The 22,054-nt window shown below is 41.5% G+C and overlaps 1 protein-coding gene across 3 annotated transcripts in view; it reads left to right on the forward strand.

Moving 5' to 3' along the window:
* Positions 1-279: 279 nt before the first annotated feature.
* The window catches only part of pcdh11 (protocadherin 11), a 118,458-nt gene continuing 96,683 nt past the window's right edge, over positions 280-22,054 (forward strand). Inside the window, exons 1-4 of one of the 3 annotated variants that reach the window (XM_037460125.2) lie at positions 285-1,189; positions 6,772-7,352; positions 12,251-14,758; positions 18,992-20,982. In XM_037460125.2, the coding sequence (XP_037316022.2) occupies positions 6,813-7,352; positions 12,251-14,758; positions 18,992-19,075 (3,132 nt within the window). In that variant the 5' untranslated portion in view covers positions 285-1,189; positions 6,772-6,812 and the 3' untranslated portion in view covers positions 19,076-20,982. Of the gene's footprint in view, positions 1,190-6,771; positions 7,353-12,250; positions 14,759-18,991; positions 20,983-22,054 lie in introns of those variants that run through there. The other 2 variants (XM_037460124.2, XM_037460122.2) reach the window with 2 other exon arrangements.

Raw genomic sequence — 22,054 nt, forward strand, 5'->3', positions numbered from 1 at the left:
TATTTGACACCATTTTATACAAGGGAACTATGGTAATTGTCAGCAAAGCCATTATCGGGCTAATTTATCTTCTGATCCCCGATAAGAGCTTTGCCACAGACTGTTGACACTCTTGGGAATGTCTGAAAAGAAACTCAACCTCATCATTATGCCGAGGTGCCAATGATACAGTGGAACTAATTGGAAACGAAAAGGAGAAACAGAGCTCGGTATAAAAGTGAACAGTGCCCCCCTCTTGCTTTCTGGCGGATTTCTGGAGCACTGTGGCTACTGCGAACAGCAGAAGGCATCTGCGCTCCACACACGGCGCGCGATCCACCTCAACGCAAGACGCTCTCCATCGCAGTGCGGCTTTAAGAGGACCAAGGCTCTTAAATCTGCAGCTGGCTCCTCCTTCCCCCATGATGTCAGTCGGAGGGAGAGCGAGAGGGAGAGAGGTGGGCAGAATTGAGAAACTGAGTTCATACAATACTACTGAGACATCTACAGCTTAGCAGACAGATACGGTGAACCGCCTATCCCGGCTCCTGTAAATGATGCTGCGCTGAAGCACACTTTGATCCAACTCCATTGGGGGGCGATGCGCTCTCTGCATCCCTCCTTCAAGAGTATTTTGGGAGCGTGCATAACCTCGAATCAGTCAAAACAAGTGGTTGTAAAATAAATTAGGTTTACGCTTTCAGTTTTTCCATCAGAACTCCTTTTTTTGCGCTCTTGGATGGAAGTTTTACGCGCTGGTCAAGACGCGTTTAACGCACACGCGCAAGTTGGGTGCCGGCGTTTTTTAGTCTGCTAGAAAAAGAAGAAAAAAAAATTCAAGGCAACGCAGGCTAGGGTTACAAAGTTAATGTAGAACAAGCCAGGATCGATGCGTATCGTCGGCCGTGGAATTCTGAGTCCAAGACATCCGAGGAAGAGGAATTACAGCGACCATTTCAATCAAAGTTGATCGCTGTGAAGGTTTTCTTTTTCGTGCACACGAGGACCGCCGTTTTTTTTAGCACATGGATAAGTTTTTTTAGTGGATAACAATTCTTTTCTTCTACTTGCCTTGCGTTTTGCTGCCACTTCTGATGAGGATCCTCTCCCACTTCAGATAAATTCGTGGCACTTGTCTTTTTGTAAATCGGTGATGTCTCCACGCGACGGTACTCACGGTTGATCTTTCATCATATTCGAGCTGAAAAAGGTAAGGTTTGCTCTCAATCTCGACTTAACTGTGGAGATCGAGAAACGCTTATATTCTCTTTCACTTCGGTAGTCTCTGCGGGTCCGAATCCTGGGCGCATTGCGAGAAGCTGGAGTGCGCCCAACAGCCAAATCTGTGTGGTCCCTATAAAACCAAATTGACGTCTCAACACCGACGAGGACCTGCATTATATTTATAATCACTATGAGCAACATGAGCCGACCGTAAACGCAGTGCTAGTCCACGACGGTGGGTCGTTTAGATGTTCTCGCGTTTTTTTTTCTTCCTAGAGCTGCTCCACAGATAGACCGCGTCGCGGCGCATGGTTCGAACCAAAAGCGTCCACGGACACGGTGCTTAAGGGAGACGATTTGTTTTGCATTATGAGTGACCGACGCCGATCGCTAAACAGCCCCACTTTCCAAGTGCATCCAACTGCAGGGACTTGTCGGTGCGTGTTTCTCGGCAGCTTGGCCGTAACGCGCGGTGCGTGGGTGCGCGGTAACAGGGCGCTCGTGGTCAAGCGGTGCAGCTGTCACAGACCGTCACCTCGGGGGCTCAGTCTTTTTCACGCGCACGCTCTAGAATTACCATTCGTAAATATACAGTATATATGTATTGCAGTAGAAACAGTTGAAATTGTCACGACGTAAATCCCCGTTGGCGTCACGATGAAGTGGCTGAGTTGGGTCACACCTGCTCAGTATGCAATAGATTATTACTGGGCCTGTTTTTTTTTAAAGAGTCCCACAAGGAACCACTGAGCTCTAGGTTTGCTGGAGAATTAAATCAAATGTTAATGTGAACTATCCCAAGGTGAGCAGTATATTTTGGCTTTAAGGCTGAGGCGTTTAAATTGAAAAAGAGCCAGTGGGTAAATGGAAGTAAGGCTAAGTATTTGTTTGAAATTTGTAATAAAACCATCTGCACACGCATGTCTGTATTTCAAGTAGGTACAAAGCAATGCATCTTGATCTAAAGTATTCTGGTATATACCTGTAAAAAACAAATCTCAAGTTATTCTTCTGAAGCTTGTGATAAATTCAACAAAATGATGTAATGCCTTTGGGGGTCAATCTCTTGGCGGCAAACTGCATGCGTTGTATAGAGTTCATAGAGAAACTGACTTTTTGTCTCAGAGATGCTTCCCAGAGATGCTTTATGTAAAAACTTGAGTTTGCCTATCATTTAAAACCATCTTCGGTTCTGGATCCTCTCATCTGATATCATTTAGTAGTTGAACTGTCTTCTTTATTTAATATATATTGAAATTAATCCTATATTTTAAAATTCATGACTAGGTCTTGAGCACAATTTCCCCCTGAAATATGGCGACATCAATATATATGAAAATTGTATTCCTGGAGTATTAAAAAAGTAATTTCTCTTTGAGCAATTTCCATAATAGGTTAATCATAAGTTTTTGTTGTGCTTTGTTTTAATTAATTGCATAGTTTCCCAGATAATTTAACTTTCCATAATTTAAAATGTTGTCCCATTTTCATTAAAGATAATGGATTTTTAAGCTAAGTAAACATTAAAAATGATGTACACCAAGAATAACCAACTTATATTTAACATTAGGATTACAATTGCATGTATGGACTGCCCTCTTGAGGTCTATCATTACAGCGTCGTAAATTGGTTCATCATCTTCTTGCTAATGCAGAAGTGTCAGAAATGTTACCTGGTGACCATTTCATTACCCAAGTATTACATTACATTACATGTCTTTTAGCTGACGCTTTTATCCAAAGGGACTTACAACAAGTGCAATAAGTACAACTATTCATAACCCAGGTCTATACAAAAAAAATGACTGAAAAATGAAAAGCCACTGAGTTATGCATCATGACAGGATTGGCAGGCTGTATGCAAATATTGCGTGACGAATAATGCGTCAACATTTCTACTCATCAGCTTTTTCCTCTGATGTGCAATCCCAGCGATATTTGAACTCTGATATAAATCTTTTGTTGGTATTAACGTTCGTGTTAACATTGTCATTGTGGTCGTTTAAGTCGAGCATCATTTCATTGCACTTTCTCACTTTAAAGTACCACTGAGGTAATATAGTCATCGCTGACGTGTCCCAAGAGAAAACAACTTCTATTCCTCCACCATGTAAAGAGAATTGTTCTAGCCGTGTGGACTGAAGAATAACTGACTGATCTTGACAGAAACCTGGTCTGTCAGGCTGTCAGAGATCCTTAAAGCTGTTAAAAGAGAAAAAGCCCACGACAATCAAAAGTAATACTCCTACCAACGCCCTCTTTTGAAAATCCAAAGGCAGCATTGATGGATACAACATTGGTGAAAACCTCCCTTTGACAGTTAAATCACACCAAATGTCTTGGCTTGGTTCCCAGCCTCCAACTAAATACACGGAAAGTTTCCAGTTGAGGGTATCTTCAGGGGTGGAGGTAGGGGCTGACAATGTACGTCTCCCCTCTCACTGCTACCTTCGGCAGGAGGGCTTGTCCGTCAGGCTGTTGTGTAAAGTGATCCTGGGCTGGACCGCTCCTCTTCACCGCGCGTCTCCCAAGAGGGAGTTTTAAGTTTGCCTACTGGATTCAACCTGCTGTCTGGGGCTCAAAATAGCATTTCAGGAGACCAGTGAAATGTAAGCAAAGGAGACACTCTGACTGACACCCAGGATTTCTCTCTCCCTACCTTTTTACTTTTTGCCTCCCGTCCAGCACAATTCTTTCTCTCACCCGGCCCATCCCTCGTGGACAAGCATATTAGGAGCTGTGACAAGTGAAACGCCATGCAAATGTTGGAGAAATCACGGGCACCAGGAAAATAAAACTGCCTCAATAAAATAGGAGTATTTGGCAAACAGGTTTGGCAACAATGGATTTCAATGGCAACACGTGCCTCTTGTGAGTAAAATATCAAAACGAGAGAAATAGCTTTATAAATGCTTCTCCTATATTCATAACATCACATGTAGGGTATATGTACTGTATATGTCCTATAACATGTTCTTTTCGCTACTACACTTGTACTCCTGCATCTACTCCAAAACAGACTAAAAGTCTTCATCCTTTGAAACATTATTGTCGCTTATAAGGGAAAGGAAATCTGGATCATTCTTTGATCCTTTCTTTTTTTCACTTTACTGAATCACATCCCATTTAAGGATGTAATTTAAACTTCATTATGCGTTGTGCGAGCTCAGCCTTGGACTGCCCGGCGATCATCAGAGTAAAGCAATTGCTGCTCACTCTTAGAAAGATGCACACTTCAAAGTAAAGGGTGTCACAGTTACTAATGGGATATATCCCATCAACATTTTGACATGACAGTACAACACTGCTTGTGCTATGGGTGTAAAATTAATAACCCTCAGACTGATCAATGTCAGGGCCATGTTTTTTCATGTTCTACTGTTCTTTAATGAGTCTCATGTGACTGCTTTATGAAATGTGTGAAAAGAAATGTGTCTTTACAGGCTGCATGAATGCCTCGCAATTGTTGCTGATTCAAAACCAGCTTAATTAAATTCGTATTTTTAATCAATTCCCCTTTGTGGGTAGGACTGAAGCTTCAATGGCTAAGAACGCTGTTGCCGTGGCAATTTAGAAGACCCCTGTAGGGTAGTTTAGGTAGTCATACCTTTTCCACAGGCTATTGTTTGAGTCAAGTAAATGGATGGGAGTTTCACAGAGTATAAAATATTATGATTCCCAAAGAGCTAGTGGTGGTCCCCTGTTAATGTGGGTATGTATGCGTTTTCAGCATCGTTTCTATGATGGCTGTCATACTTTTTTTTTCCATACTTTAAAGAAAATGGACGTTTGATTTTGAGGCAGCTGCCTCATGAATATAAACCAATATCTTGAAGAAATATCATGCAGTTGATAAACACTCAAGGAGGTTGGTGGACCTAAATACACACTGGGATATGAGCAATGAAATTATATTAGACGTAAAATATATTGCACATGGGGAGCCAGAATTATTAGGAGAAGTAAACATGGCTGTGTCTTGGTGGCTTCACGGTGATTGGCCATTGCACAGTTATACAATCTAAGGGCCAGTAATGTAATTCTACGGGAAAAAAATCACTGAACAAGAGTATACTTTGATAATTACACTCTATTACCACCACTGTAATGCCAAAAGCCTATTAAAGCCTGTGTGGCCAATAATAAATGGAGAGCTGTGATATTTTTTCTTTTATTAAAGTTACCCAAGAATTGATTAAATCAATGAAAAAATCCATATGTTAGTTAGGAAATTATATGAAGTCTGTCCCGTAAAAATGTACTAAATATGCAACTAACTGGTGAAAGGTTGTCAATATTTCATAGTTGCATATACTGGCAGGAAGGCATTGCAGAGCATGACTACTTCATCATCTTCCAATGACCTACTTGGGTTTTGACAAATGGGGTTCTTGCCCTTTGGCGGACATTTGGAAATATAAAACAGGTTCAGATTCTGTAGAATAACGGCATGAAATAAAGTGGCAACCAAGGATGATTAGATGTATTAATACATACTGTTCAGTGATGGTAAACAATTTCATTGGTAGGCATCATTCAGCACACTGAAGGCTGTTACATGTCATTGAGCTTTTATCCAAAGCGACTTACAATAAGCGCATTTCAACCATAGCGAGACAGACTCAGAAGAACAAGAAACAAGAAAGTGCAATTTCATCAAACAAGCCTATTTACAATTTGTTAGAGATAAGAGCTACAATTTGTCTGTGTTTTTAGTCAAGGTACAGTCTGAAGAGGTTTGTAAAGAATCAACATTTTAAGTGCTACAATTTGATGTTGGAAAAAAACATTTATAAGGATGTAATCAAGTTATGACTCAATTTCACTAATTTAATGGATGCCGGCACACAGGGTAAATAACACAATGTTGTTTCCTTCCACGGCAGATACTCTAGACAGAGCTCTTATCAGTCTGTGTATGTTTTCACACGGGTGTTCATAAAATATTGGAGAGCTCAATTTCTTTCGTTCAGAGCAATTGAGGTTTCACATTAATAGCTGCTATCAAGCGCTACTATTGCAAGTGTGGGTGTGTGTTTTGGGGGCATGCCTCCAAATAAGCTCAAGTCCGGATGTGGGGTGCTGTTTATGAAGACATTACTGTCGCATATTGACTGACATTGACTCAGATATGAGTATAAGGTTTTCTCTTCATTCCATTTTTTCATGCTCGTAGCAAGCTTTCGAAGCAAAGAATTTCACCACAAATCAGGACTCCAAGGCTTTGATACTTCTCAATAAAAATATGTAATGTTTAACCACAGCATTGAAATGGTTTGATGGAATATGTGAACTACTAACCTTTACGTGTCCGCTTGCTGAAAGGATGCCATGAAAGGTTAATTGTGTAAAACCGTCGTTAATTTGCTCTGAAAGACGTACAAAGGATGTGCAGTCGTAACCATTTAGGATGAACAAGTCAAGTCGAAAAACTCTCCATGAGGGGAAATACTACTAATTACCTGAGAACCTGAATGCCATGTCCTATTTGTGCACTGACATTGTGTGTTCTCTCTTTCTCCCTTCTTTTTTTTTCTCTCTCTCTGCTTCTCACCTCTATTGTGGCAGATTCGCTGCTGGAGAAGCAAAGCTCCCATCCACTCTTGAGTATGGACTTAGCAAGTCAGGCCCATGTGCTGGTGGTCTTGCTGGCCTGTGTGGCCTTGCTATGTCAGGCCCAGGAGAGGGACTACACGGTGAAGGAGGAGCAGCCGGAGAACGTCCGCATCGGGAACCTGCGCAAGGACCTGGACCTCAACCTTGACCCCAACATCAGGTTATCCTCGCCGCTGCAGTTCAAGCCTGTGTACAAGACAGGTGACGTGCCTTTGGTGAGGGTGGAGGCCAACACGGGGGAGATCTTTACCACCAATCACAGAATCGACCGGGAGAAGCTGTGCTCAGGGGTCTTCGCTGAGAAACGCTGCTACTATGAGATCGAGGTGGCCGTTCTGCCGGATGAGATCTTCCGCTTGGTAAAGATCCGCTTCCTGATCGAGGATGTAAACGACAACGCTCCCCTTTTCCAGTCAACTGTAATAAACATCTCCATCCCGGAGAACACCGCCATCAACACTCGATACCCAGTGCCCTCAGCGCTTGACCCTGATGTGGGAATCAATGGGATCCAACATTATGAACTGGTCAAGGTGAGGCTCACACCCATTTTATCTCTCACACATAGAAAGGAAAATGAATAGGTATTTAATATCTTTCAGGGTGACCTTAATCATCTTCACATATCACGCTGGGGGTGGGTTACAAACAGCATCTATGAAAAAGAAAACGTTTTTCTAAATCACACTGTTTTGGGTTCATATAAATATAATTTCTGAAGGCTCCTTTATCAAGGTTGATTTAGTTTATTTAGCACTAGGACTGCTAGAGGATGGTAAAAAATGAATAACAAAAGTACCCAAAGCTCGATTTCTAACATCATTAAGAAAATTGATATTACTGTATTTCATGAAGTAGAAAACTGTATATTATAAGGCTTACAATCGTTTTGTACCTTAATACTTCCATATTATTTATTTAAGAATGATGGAAGACAAAGGGAAAGTGTAATGTAATGTAAATAATGTAATGTAATGCTGAGTTTTCACCATGTTCGGTAATATCTGAGAACAAGAAAGTGCACACAAAGCATATAGTGCGTGTTCAATTTCCAGGTTTTCCAACAGGTTACATGTGCTGAGCTAAGTAGATATGTCAGAAGGATAATACCGTATTATGTAAATAGATGATGAAGAACTAGAAAAATCCTTTCTTCATCATCCATTTAATGCTTTTTTAAACTACAATGCAAATTTCCATGTCGCCTAATGGAATCAGCCTTAAACCCAGAAGTGTATCTTGCACTCTTCATTGTGGTCTAAACACTCTATGCTCTGTGGATAGATGGATATCGGAGATGACATGAGCTCTTTCAAATGAAGTGTAATTAAAGGGAGGAGATGCAAGCACTCTGGAGGAAAACCTAAACATGATAAATAACAAAAGGTTAGTGGATTCTGAGGGCACAGTGTAAAACAGAAATGGCATGTCCATCTTAGATTCTCAGATGAAGTTAGCACAGTGTTGGAATCAACAGGACTGTTCCTCTCCGCGTCTGCCTTGAATACCAATTCACACTTTTAGGTCCTCTGCCAAGGCCTCTCCAGCGCAATGTCGTGAATTGTTCATGCCTGGAAAATCACCAACCAAATGCTCCGCTCATTATGACGATCATCTGCAATCGTTTTCTTTGCCCTTTTCACAATATAAAGCTTTCTAAAACCCCCGCCCAGACCGTGGTTGCATTATCTTATGCGGGACATTTTTCTTAGAGCATCCTTGGCACCGTGTCCCTGATTTAGTTCTTCTCATTATACTCCCATTGTACTCAAGATTCATTTCCTTGTGTTTCAGGTTCCATAAAAAAAACACAGGGAAAAGCCTTAACCAGAAACATGTTCAACCTTTGTTATCTGTTACTTCAGAAGTGCAGCAGAAAGCCCAGGGTTTAGTGAGGAAGGAATGTGCCAGCATTTCCTAGAATAGCTTTGGCCGCTAAGCCACCCTTGGACTATCTTTGTATGGTCCTGGGAGATTTGTCTCAGAAGCTCCCTCGGAATGAAGTTTTCCCAGTTTCCTTGCGTTGTGCAAGGCACAGTGCTGAAATTGCTACCATTGTGCAGCGCGGTGGGCCAAACTCAAGGGTCCACCACCCTTGTACTGTGTGGTGGTGTGCTACGTCACCAGAGCTGCAGAGAAGGCGTCCCAAGAAATGGTCAAGGTCAGAGTTAACAATCACATCCATGGATGAAGGAAGGATCTCCCATGAAACCAGATTAGATCACTTTAAGTATTCACAGGATAGCTCAGGGGCCAACATGGAAACGAGGACAAAAGGAGATTCTGCTTTTGGCTTTGCATGAAACTGTTCACAAACATTGGCCTCTCCTTTTTCCTGTAGATTATAAATTAGAAGAAAAACACACTACAATAATCAAAGTTGAACCTATGTCGGCATCTTTAGACAGGTGGTCGGGCGTCACGTTCAAGTAATTACATGTTGAGCCATGTTATGCTGATGAAGTGTATGATGAAGTGCCTGTGTGCATTTTGGTTGGGCAATCTGGAGGGCTTTTAGCTTTAACCTTTTGCCACCTACCTAGATTTTTCCTTACAACATTTCTTTCTGAAATACACCTCAGATTTCTCAGTAAATGAAGTGGTCTTTTTGCCGGTACTCCAAGTCTTAGCTTGAATAATTTCATTCCTAAACTGATGCTAACTTTGCATTTGAGGATGCAAAATGTATTCAAGCTCCCTTCCCAAATAGCAAGAAAAATGTGATTAATGCATTGCATGCTCCCTACAGGCAGTGAATAGGGTTTAGGGGAAGAGAGCTCACTGTCAAGCTTTTCCAGTTTTCATTAGCATCCTATTTTGACACATTATCCTCTTCTAAGGGTTAACGAAAAGAGTCAAACAATTCCCAGTTTTTTGTCTTAATTATATGCATGAGATCATGGCCACGGGCAAAAGTGGATGAGGGATGGAGGGAAGGAATGAGAGCAAGAGACTGAGAGGGTGTGAGTCTCCATCAGCATTATAAAGAGGTGCTATAGCATGTGATGAATAGCCTCCCCCAGTTAGCCCTATCCATGGGCATCACCGTGACTAGAGTCCTCCTGATATATTCACAGCACAATCTCAGTCTCCTCTTAGTTTTAATAAGGTCATCAACTTGACTGAACGATGCATCCTCTGATCAGTCGCTGTCTCCAAAACAGTGTTTGGTGTCATCCTTCCCTCTTCATCAGCCACTTCTGTCAGTATCCCTTTTTCATTTATATTAGCTATCTGTCTTACGATAGTGCACCATACGTTCACCATTCTGATCGCCCCCAAAACCGGTAATGTGGAGTTCAAGAAGACATGCACCTGTAAAGTACATGTGTGGAGGAAGAGAAAGGTGTATAATGGGCATACTTATCTGTTTAAAGAGTTACATCTTTCTCTCTCTGCCTTAGGCTTTCCAGTGAGTGATTCATGCAAGTATTTGGCCTTTTCTTAGCCTGCCCTAGATCACAATCCACCAGGCTAATTCTGCATTCAGGAGGATGCACGCCCTAAAAGATAGCTCCCTTCAACTTATTGAAATGCACTGAGTGCTGCCTTGTCAGTTGTAAAATTTTGTGAAACCAAGACAAAAGCATAGAGGAAATGCTGGCTCATAAATCATTGTGCAGGATTCCCTTTGACACATTTTAACTCAACATCCTAATATCAAGTCAGGCTTTGCCAAATATCAGTGCATCAGATAGTCAGATTCAGTGTCAAATGTGTGCACTATTCAAACAACTGGGGATTGAGGAGCTCTGTGGATGGAGTAGTCCTTAGCAATAGAGCCCCCAGAATGTCTTGGACTATTTGGTGACGGCACAAATAGTTCTGCAAAGAATATGAACATGTAGCGCAGTTCATCCATGAAAGAGTTTCTCGACATCAGCACACATTTTTGCATATACTGCTTATCCCAAAATTACTCTTGCTTGCCGGAATGATCACAAAATAGGGTCTGAGAGATCATTGCTGCTGTGGTTGCTGGCTTAAGTAGTTCTGTCAATCACTGACATGTTGACAACAGTCCCCTTGGCCAGCAGTTTTTCCAAGTACATAATCATTTACATGCTGCAGCTGTGCGTGTTCTTTGGTCGGCAACAACACTTATGCTGGCACCAGTGGGGTTCTAGATTTTAAAACCTACTGAAGACTCACAATTTGGTTAAAATGTTACTTTCTTGAACGAGGCAAATGTATATATCTTAATCTCATTTGATAGCTGTGCCTAGACAGAGTAATCTCTTCCAACATTATGTGCAGCATGAAGCTTATCTCTTTAAAGAGGATGCTTTTTCTTGTTTCACCATGAAACTACTTCTGACTGAAAGAGCTTCAAAGAGCTTCTTTGTTTCATAATGTGCATGCAGCCCATTCATGGGCTTGATCTTCTTATTTCCTCCCCGTTCTCTCTCTCCCTTTCTCTCCTTTTCTGTCACTTGTCTCCCTCTCTCTCTCTCCTTCCCTCTTTCGTCCTCCCTTTCCTTCCTCTCTCCTCTCTGTAATGAATGGAATGGAATGTAAAAAATGAATGGATCCATACCGTCCTCCAGCTAGAATGGTAAATATCAGTGCTAGTTTTTTGGGAGGAAGGCAATTACTCTTAACAGCCGGTGCCAGTTCCTCCGTGTTTCTCATGGGGATTACTTATGCATTTGTTTTCAATTTCCTTCGGCTTTACTTTTGCCTAGATTTAGCCCTTCTTGAGCAAAAAGCCTTTCTGATATTCAGGCTGTTTTACTCTCTTCTCTTAATCTGTGGTTATCTATTCTTGCGGTCTATTTAAAATGGGAGCTCAGTGTTGTGTCTCCATTTCTAGCGTTCTCTCTCCCATTTAGAAGTTAAAGGCTGCCCGCTCTATTTTAACTTGATACAAGATAGGAAGGTAGCGTGAAATCTTTTTTTAGTGGATGCAGAAAAAACAGAAAAGGAGGCTAAAGAGGTAAATCAGTCCCTTCGAGCAAATGTTAAAAGGAGGGGTGGAGAGACCTAATTTTCTACAGTGATTGGTCACATTTGTAAAAATGACTATGTTTGTATAGTGTAGGTGGGAAATTAGTCAAACAATCCAATGATTAGCATGTTTGAAAAGGCTTTTGATTAACAGGGGCCCTACTGAGATGAGCAGTGCAAAGCCAAAATCCAGCTGCATTGTTCAAAAATGTCCTTTGCTTATATTCATTTTCTGTTGACTTTCATTAGAGCCTAAAAGCCTGATGGCAAAAAGGGTTACCAACAAAGCTGTGTAACATAAGAAAATACCGCGACAGCTATTGGGCTTTCTAAGACAATTTATAAATATAAATTCCACAAACAAAGGTAGGAGTAAGAATTACTCTGAATATATTACACATTACTATAGGGATCGTCAAAATGTTGGTAGAATTTTGTAAGTAATAGTTGTTACTAATCAGAAAATGTTTTCTTGCCTTTGCAGAGTGTCAGCGAGTTTGGCTTAGACATCATAGAGACTCCTGAAGGGGACAAGTGGCCACAGCTTATTGTTCAGCAGAACCTGGATCGCGAGCAGAAGGACACCTTTGTGATGAAGATAAAGGTTGAGGATGGTGGCAACCCTCCCAAGTCCAGCACTGCCATCCTCCAAGTAACCATCTCCGATGTCAATGACAACCGCCCCGTCTTCAAGGACAGTGAGCAGGAGGTCACGGTGCCAGAGAATGCCCCGATGGGGACATCTGTTGCTCAGCTTCACGCCTCGGACGCAGATCTGGGTTCCAACGCACTGATCCACTTTGCCTTCAGCAACCAGGTCTCTGCGTCCACCAAACGTCACTTTGTCATTGACAGCACTACTGGACTGATCACTGTGAAGCAGCCACTGGACAGGGAGGTAACTCCTGTTCACAAACTCATTGTCCTTGCCAGTGATGGCAGCTCCACCCCCTCCAGAGCCACAGTGATTGTTAATGTAACAGACGTTAATGACAATGTTCCCTCCATAGACACTCGCTACATTATCAACCTGGTTAATGGGACGGTTCTGCTGTCGGAGAATGCTCCTCTCAACACCAAAATAGCTCTCATCACTGTAACTGACAAGGATGCAGACCTGTATGGTAAAGTAGCTTGCTACACTGACCATGATGTTCCTTTTCGATTGAAGCCTGTCTTTAACGACCAATTTTTACTAGAAACAGCTGCCCAGTTAGATTATGAGACGACTCGAGAATATGCAATTAAGATAGTGGCCTCGGATAGGGGGACTCCTCCTTTGAACACTTCAGCTATGGTTTTAATTAAAATCAAGGATGAGAACGACAATTCACCCATCTTCCCCCAGCCGGAAATCCAACTTTCCATACCGGAGAACAATGACCCCTCTACCCAGTTAATAAAAATCAGCGCCACTGACGCAGACAGCGGACATAATGCGGAGATTATTTATACTCTTGGCCCTGATGCACCTGACGGGTTTAACATAGACAGACGGTCAGGAATTCTCTCTGTTGGCAAACGACTGGACAGAGAGAAGCAGGAGAGGTACTCATTCGCTATCATAGCAAGGGACAATGGCTCCACGTCCCTTCAGAGCAATGTCACTGTCAGGCTAATCGTCCAGGACCTTAATGACAACAGCCCAGCTTTCACACACCCTGAGTACAACTTTTATGTACCCGAGAACCTGCCTCTCTATGGGACTGTGGGCTTAATCACAGTGACGGACGCAGATGCGGGAGATAATGCAATTATAACCCTGTCTGTTTTAAACGGGAAAGATAATTTTATCATCGACCCCCAAACCGGTGTGATCAAACCCAACATCACCTTTGATAGGGAGCAGCAAAGCTCCTACACATTTATGGTTAAGGCCGTTGATGCAGGGCAACCTCCAAGCTCATCCTACGCCAAGGTCACAATCAATGTCGTCGATGTCAACGACAATCGCCCAGTGTTCGTCATCCCATCCTCCAATTACTCATATGACCTAGTGCGAACCACTACCAACCCTGGGGCTGTGGTCACCAGAGTGTTTGCCATTGACAATGACACAGGTATGAATGCTGAGCTGCAGTACAGCATTATCAGCAGCATCATCATCACATCTAGGGTCTCCCCTCGAGGTCTCTTTGCCATCGACAAGACGACGGGTAACATAACACTGCAGGAGAAAATTGTGACGGCTGATCAAGGGCTGCATAGGCTGATAGTCAAAGTCAAAGATCTGGGTCAGCCTGAGTCATTACATGCCATCGCCCTTATCCACTTGTTTGTCAATGACACTGTGTCAAATGCAACCTTCATCCAAGAGCAGCTGCGAAAAAGTATGGAGACACCTTTGGATCGTAACATAGGGGACAGTGAGGTAACCCCCCAAGCCAATGGATATGTGATTGTTGTCATAGCAATCATAGCCGGGACCATGACTGTCATCTTGGTGATATTTGTAACTGCCTTGGTGCGCTGCCGACAGACACCAAGACACAAAGTTGTACAGAAGGGCAAGCAGAGTGGCGAGTGGGTGTCACCCAACCAAGACAACCGTCAGATCAAGAAAAAGAAGAAGAGAAAGAAGCGATCCCCCAAGAGCCTCCTCTTGAACTTTGTGACCATAGATGAATCGAAGCCTGACGACCCCACCCATGAGCATGTTAATGGAACACTTGATCTCCCTGTGGAGTTAGAGGAGCAAACCATGGGGAAGTACAACTGGGCCACAACGCCCACCACCTTCAAACCTGACAGCCCAGATTTAGCCAAGCATTACAAGTCCGCGTCCCCTCAGCCCACATTTCAAATCAAACCCGAGACTCCAGTGGCCCCAAAGAAACACCATGTGATCCAGGAACTCCCCTTGGACAACACGTTCGTGGTGGGCTGCGACTCACTCTCCAAGTGCTCATCGACTAGCTCCGACCCATACAGTGTCTCAGAGTGCAGCTGTCAGGGGGGATTCAAGACTGCGGGGCAAATCACCACCCGACAGGTAATTCATGACTTCCTTTTTAAATCCACCCACACTAGTCCCCACTCACACTCCCCTTGCTGTCCAACGGTAGGTGATGTGAAAGGGGGGGGGTGGCAGCATGGAGCCCAGGATTTTTCCCATACGGACCATGACCATGTCTACATGAATGTCATTTGCACTTAAAAATGAAAATAATAGAACCCAATTTGTCACAATTAATGCAGGAAACCTGTCACTTTACCCTTATTAATTCATGTTTTCACCCTCCTTCACAAGCACTCATAATTGCATAATCATTTATAAAAATATGCAGGTTAATTTCATATTCAAAAGCTTGAGTAATGGCACCAGTGCAATTATGATGGCAAGCTATTTTAACGTCAGTCTGAGTGGTTGGAGGTAGTGTACCTTAGGCAGCAATGGTTGAACTTTCTACTGATGTATTTGAGGTCAGGGGCGAATGATGCTGTGTGCTAATATACTTAATGCACATGCTTAAACATGTCATAAAACCACATAAAAATAGTAGTGGAAAAACTCTGATGATCATAGTACAAAAAGAAAAAGGGATCTGGACATTCTAAACCAATGTGATAAATAGTCCAACTTGTTGATTTTGTCCTTAAACTATTAGATGCTATCTTAGTTTTTGCCGGGGAGGTTTTTGTGAGAGAGAATCTTTATTTGAATGCCAAGGTACAGCAAAGGGCTTATGATTCTGTAAGACATATGTGCCCAATGCGAAGTGCCCCGATAAATAAAAGCCAGCAAGTGAAATAAATGTAAATCAGAGTTAAGGAGAGGTGGCCTTCCTCAGTGCTGACAGTCAGAGCAGAGCACTGCGGGGAAGACTGAGCACTTCGTGGGGCATGGGGAGGGGGTCACGGAGATCAAGGTGACGCAGAGCCTTGATACCAATATACTTAAACACCAAGGGAGCACTAGTTCATAAAAAGCCTGCTGCGCAGACGTTGCATTCAGCCCATAAATGCTCTATTTTAATGACCCCCAATTATTGTTATAAACGGCATATGTAGATACACATTCTTTACATCGTTTAAATGACCTCACATAGGAGAGGCTGTTGAGAGGCAGTGGCTGCTGTGATGCATTGTAGTTTGTGTTAGAGAGGACACTGAAGATCATTCATTCCTTAATACAGTGTAAAACAGAGTATATACAAGTTGATATTTGATCTGCTATCACAAGCGCAATGGATTTCATTAAGGGTGTGCATGTGATAGCAATTATGTATACGGATACGTTTCTATCCATATTTCTCTTCAATGTCAATCATTGTTAAGTTGAACTTTCAAAACATTTTAAATTGTTTTTTATAATTTTTTGAAGGTGTGGTTGTTGTTGCATTGGATTTTGTTTTTGTTACTGTTTTGATCCTAATTATCTCAACTGCCATTCATCCAAATCTGGGTCAATTTCATGATATTGCATCAATAATTGATTTTGTTAGATGAGGTGCTTGCTTTTGTTTGCGTCTAGCCTCATATTGCACACAGTCTTCAGATCTTTGGTTCATGTCTGTCTTTTTGCTCCCAGTACTCTTCTATGCAACATCTATGAAAATTAAAATATCTTTATGGCATAGTTTTGATGAATGACTGTTGATCCTGTGAAGTATTGTGCTTAGGGTAATTTATGAAGACACCCACACAGAGATGATAGTCATACCCTTCATCCACCTTTTATTTGAAATCCATGTTAAAAACTATCTGCCATGGTACTTTTATACGTGAGCCAGCTACATGCCCTTAGCACCAACGGTTACATTCATAATGTGTTTATATGACATCACTGACGAGTTGTCAGGATGATTTTCCCCTTTTACTGGTAGGGACTGGCCTCAAATATGCAGAAATATTCAGTATGCGTTCTGCAATTCTGAATTATTTTCTATCATGAATTTTATGCATCACGGACTTAAATTGATTTCCACTTAAGTTGGTGATCAGAGTATTTTCGTCAAAATAATTTAAAAATCAATGAATATATGATTAGTAAACATTTTAATCTCCAGGCTCTGTTTGAATCTGTTCATTTCTAAGGTACTGTATACTCTTCTCCAAAATTTCTCAAAGAGAGGTCGGATTAATTGTCATATTTTAGTGCCACATGCACCCAGAGTTTGTATACTGTCAAGAAAATATCCTCAATAGTTCTGCTCACCAACCGTATCATCAGTGATGTTAAGCTGAGAATACATCTATCTTTTAGTTCCCTGGAGCAATTGAAAAGTGAGGCCTCCCACTTTAGACATTAGATTTCCCACTAGTTTTAACTGTGCTTATTTAAAGCCTGTGTCATGGACAAAAAAAGAATAGCATGGAACTTTGCCTGATGAGAATCACTGGCTGTAAAGGTTAATTAAATGCACTAAAGGGTTAATCACTCGTAGTACAGTATGATTAAAATCACTGTAATTGGGTTTCGAATGAGGTGGATAAGAAGAAAAAAGGCAGCCGCCCTTTAAGATTATCAGTGATGCCACATCTGTGGGTGACTCACGTTCTCAGGATTCAAAGGGAGGTAACAATACATGACAAGCTGTCCCGTTTGTCAAAGCTTATTATAATTTAATTGCTGCTTGACTTTGTGCTCCTTTAGAGTAAATCCACATTTAAAGAACAACACTTCTTTGCTTTTGTAGTTGGTGCTATAATCTGAGGTGATCATTTGTTTTTGATTTTTAGAGATTATTTCAGCGGTTAAGTCTCTCTTTGAGCCTAAAGTTGTTCCAGAAGTCCAAAACTAAAGATCTCTGAGGTCTTTGCGTTTCACTATTCGTTCATTGTGCCAGATGGTGCTTTAGGGCCTTTACGGTGATATATCTTTGCCCCACAGCCTCCCAGGCACCTTAAGCAGCTGAAAATAAAGCCAAGACAAAAAGCCTTCCCATGGAACAACGATGTGGAGAGCACAAAGGAGGAGATGATTATGTTTGAAGGTCACTAAAATGTTTTGAGGGACTCTACAGATGTAGCTGATAGGGAGTGAAGCTTGTTAAAATACCTCAGAGACCACAGCTTTGTGTTACCATATGGCTTCATTGTTCAGTGAGAGATGTATTTGCAAATGCAAAACTTCCTCCCTCCCATCACCACTGTGCTCCCTCTTTACGCATCTCATCGTTCTCTTTTAACCCATATCCCATGATATTAGAGGTCAATCTGCCTCCAGTGAGCAGGAGCTCTTTTGAGTGCATTTGCTTAAGAGGAGGCAGATCAAATGAGTGCTTGAGTGATCTCAGACATCCCCATGAATATTCACGGCATAAAAAGGCTAATACATCCTTTTGTTTGGCCCATACTTCTGGGCACACGGGGCACATAGGGTCACTGCTTAACAAAACTCCTGCTGTGACTCAATGTAAGAGAAACTGATGCTGGTGTTTTTGTAATATCACACACACACACACATGCAGACCTTAGAGCATAAGTGCTGAGGTTATGAAAAGGATTGGATCACAAGGGCAGCTCTGGACATATTATTTGCATCCGTGTGGGCGAAGATATGGGCCTTTCACACTAGCTTGTGCTGACTCATGATGGCTGCATTGCCAGGGTTAGAAGCCATGATTTTAAAAGGCTAACTAGTCTTATAAAACAAATTGGATCCCATTATTAAATCTTCTCTACTGATCATGGCTTTGTCTTGTTTTGCTATCATTGTTTTTTATTCATGTCTTTACATTTCTTTATTTCTGTTGAGTCATTTCATCTGTGCATTACTGTGCCTTGTTCATGTAAGCACTATCAGGTCAGATTGTTCCTGGCTGAGATATTGGCAGATGTGTTGCTAAAGTTTTTAGTAACAGCAACATCTCTTATTCTGTACATATCAGAGGACCCACTGGCAAGGGTCCGAAAGAAAGAGTGGGTCTAAATTCATCAAAATGACTTTTTGATGGGCAATGAAGAGTGCTGCACGAGTGTGGTGGGAGACAAAAAGACAAATTGGGAGTGATAATTGGACTGCATGCTCTGATAAGTACAAGAAAACACGCAAGCATGTGACACTTGTAGCATTCTTCAAGGAAACCTGACAAGATAAAGACTTGATTGCCAGTCGTGCCTTGAAGAATGCTTTTTTTTTATCTTCTCCACTCTCTTTGGAGATTTTTTATTCGGTGTTTGGTGTAGCCTCACACTGATAAGGCTACAGCTTAGGCTGTGCAGAGCTCGATGATATTGTAACTACAATCTCCCTATATCTGTCTGTCTCTCTATATTTCAGGAGACGGCACTGAAACCACCACACTATGGCACACTCTGTGGCACAGGTACAGCTCGCTCCCACAGGATTAAAATCAATCTCTAGCTTCCACTACCTAAAGCGAGACAAAGAGAGGAAAGAGAGAGAGAGAGGGGGCAGAGGGAGGAAAGAAGGAAGGAGAGAACTGAAGAGGTGAAACAAGTACTTTACTTTCTCTACTGCCTCAAAAACCCCATCTCCACATAAAATCGAGAGAAAAGTTGAACTTGGAGGGGACGGCCGATAGGGGGTATCTCACAAAAAGAGACACTTCATGTTGCCTGGCTGACTCTTGACAAAGCTCCTCCTGCGAATCTGTTGGAAGTTTGAAATGCTTTATTGAGTCGTATGTTATTACTTACCTGTGACAGTGAGGACAATACTGTATGCCAGGAAAAATGTCCCTGTCCAGCACCCACTCTGTAAAATAGGTGTTAAATACAGTGAGTAGATCTGTAAATTATGTTTATATTTATGTATGTCACAGAGCTAATGGTGTTTATATTTATTGATTCCAATTCTTTGCTTTGTTTTTCAAAACCGCCTGGTGGCCATTTTATTTTTTTACTTTCAGATTTCTTGTGTCTTTTGACGTTGCTCTCTCTGGGCTCGCTCATGGAAGTAATCACTTATAGTGCATTCATGCTACAAGGTGTACAACCTGTAGCCTTGCATTAATACTAAGCGCCACATCACAGTGTACCTTTTCTGTCAACTTGGCCTCTTTCTGTCCCACTTTTGATGCCACCGGATGCGTTGTTATTGACCGGCGTGGCTAACCTTGCAGAAATATGCATGGCCTCACAATACGACCCACATTGGTAGTGATTTACAACCGTGCGACCGATCGCCACGCTGTTATTACAGTGGGACGAATTGTCGGACAAGTTTAATACTTTGAGCTAAGCCACAATCACAAGGGACTAACTGCTAGGGGTTATAATCAAAAGCTGTTTATGTAGGGCAGATTTGAAGACCACTAAGCCTGACCTTTTGTGTTTTGCTTTCAATTTGGAAGTGATTTTACCGGTGAGAATAAGAATAATCCTCGGGCAGTCTTTAAAATGAGTTGTTGGGCTTAGTATATATGACTTGACTTTATGCACTTATTTACGTTGACAAAATACATTTTTTGAGGAAAAGAACATTGAAACACCAAACTGAAATAGAAATGTAAGCATCGGTTTAAAAAACAGCAATTTGTCAACATTTGACAGAAAATCCACTTTGGTGCACTTACTACTTCTGAGCCCTTTTCATTTTGTTGCCATTGTTTCTTCACCTATAGAATCATTATGGTACAGTTTGTCCTGCCTAGAATCATTTCTACAGTATACACCAATAAATGGCTTGATGGGTTAGCAGCATTGTTGTTCAATAGTCCTGTTAATTGGTAAGCTAAAGACTGCTTTGATAGGTAAGGCATAAAATACACCTAGATACAACCATAGAATTAGTCTTTAAAATAGACATAGCCTGTGTATTCAATTGAAAATGTACAGATGGACTTGAGAGATTACATGTAGTTAAATGAAATTACGGGAACAGACATCCGTTTTAATATGGTTCCAGGCTTGATAAGTCACGGCTACACAGACTGTGTCTATTTTGAAGCTTTCAATTGTATGTCAGTTGTCAGTTGTTGAAGGAGGTATATTCATGTAATTATGGTATCAAATGTATTCACTACTGCGTAGGATCCACAGAATGAAATATACATAGCATCCTAGCACTGTGTAATGATTAGATTTGCCTGATCTTTTGGGGAAGGAAAAAAAAAAAAGTCATACACGGGGAGAGCTTTTGTCCTTGTAAGGGAGACAGACAACTTCACTTTTATTCAATGTCAAGTACAATATGCACCTTACATGATCTTTGTGATTGAATTTGATTTGCCGGTGTGCAGAAAACTGTAAATGTTTTGTTTATGTATGTGTGCGCTTCTGAAATTTATTAAAGTCTTTTGCATTGTATTGCAGATTTTGACGACTCTTCTTATTCATTGCTTGGAGCATCAAATATTAGTCTACATCACCCAGTCAGTTGAGTTTTCTGCACAGTAAAAATAAAATGAGGCACAGCACACATTGTAGAATAATTATTGGTTTTTCTCATATACAGTTAGCTAGGAGCACATAGTATGCGTCAAACAGGCTGTGGCCTGTAGACATGTGTGCAGCTGTGTTGGTTTGGACACCATTAATTGGCCCATTTCAGCATAAGAAAAACCTGCCCGCTCCTCTATTTCTTCTACTTTTGGCAACAGACTAACAAGGGGACTGCGATAGAGAAATGGTTTGGATATACATCGCTCATTAGGAACAGATTACGAATAAAAAAAGTTATGGAAATTTGGTTGGAGCACATCCTTTGAAGTGCACAGACAGAATAAACAGCGCGAGAAAAGCTTTTTTTGGAACAACACAAATGTCGTTTTTTTTTTTGTTTCTCCTCCATGAGAGCTGATAATGATCATTTGATAATGATAACCCTGCTATTATGATGTATAGTCTACAAACAGAGGGTTTCACACATCTGAGAGAAGATTGATGCTTGAGGGTACAATAACCGCTGCTCTAACATTGTGTTATGCAGTGTTTATGCGGATTTGATCCAAAAATACGGACTTGAAAGGCATAAAACAAAGGCAGAGAGGAGACAACAGAAAATGTTTAATTGCTTATCAAAGTTACCTCACATTTTAAAACCGAAAAGGAGATAATCAGTTCCCTCGGGGTAATTTTCCTTGGTGATTTGAGAAAAAGATACACAGTCGAGTAGAGCATTCTCTTATGGAGAGTGCATAAATGTCAGCCTTCTTTAAATAGATGAATGTAAAGCTGCTAAGTGCCTCGTTCTTCTCTCAAGAAAAACACAGAGCTTGGGTTGATCATAAGGTTGTATCTCTCAGAGCTGGATAAATAATGATTGAATTGTTCTTGTTATTCACAATTAAGCAATTTAATGCTTTCAGATGATCCATTAATAAGAGAAAAAAAAACTCTGACAGCATTAATGAGAAGATAGAAGTGATCAATGCGTTCT

This window comes from Pungitius pungitius, chromosome 2 (assembly GCF_949316345.1).
Source record: "Pungitius pungitius chromosome 2, fPunPun2.1, whole genome shotgun sequence".
NCBI lineage: Eukaryota > Metazoa > Chordata > Actinopteri > Perciformes > Gasterosteidae > Pungitius > Pungitius pungitius.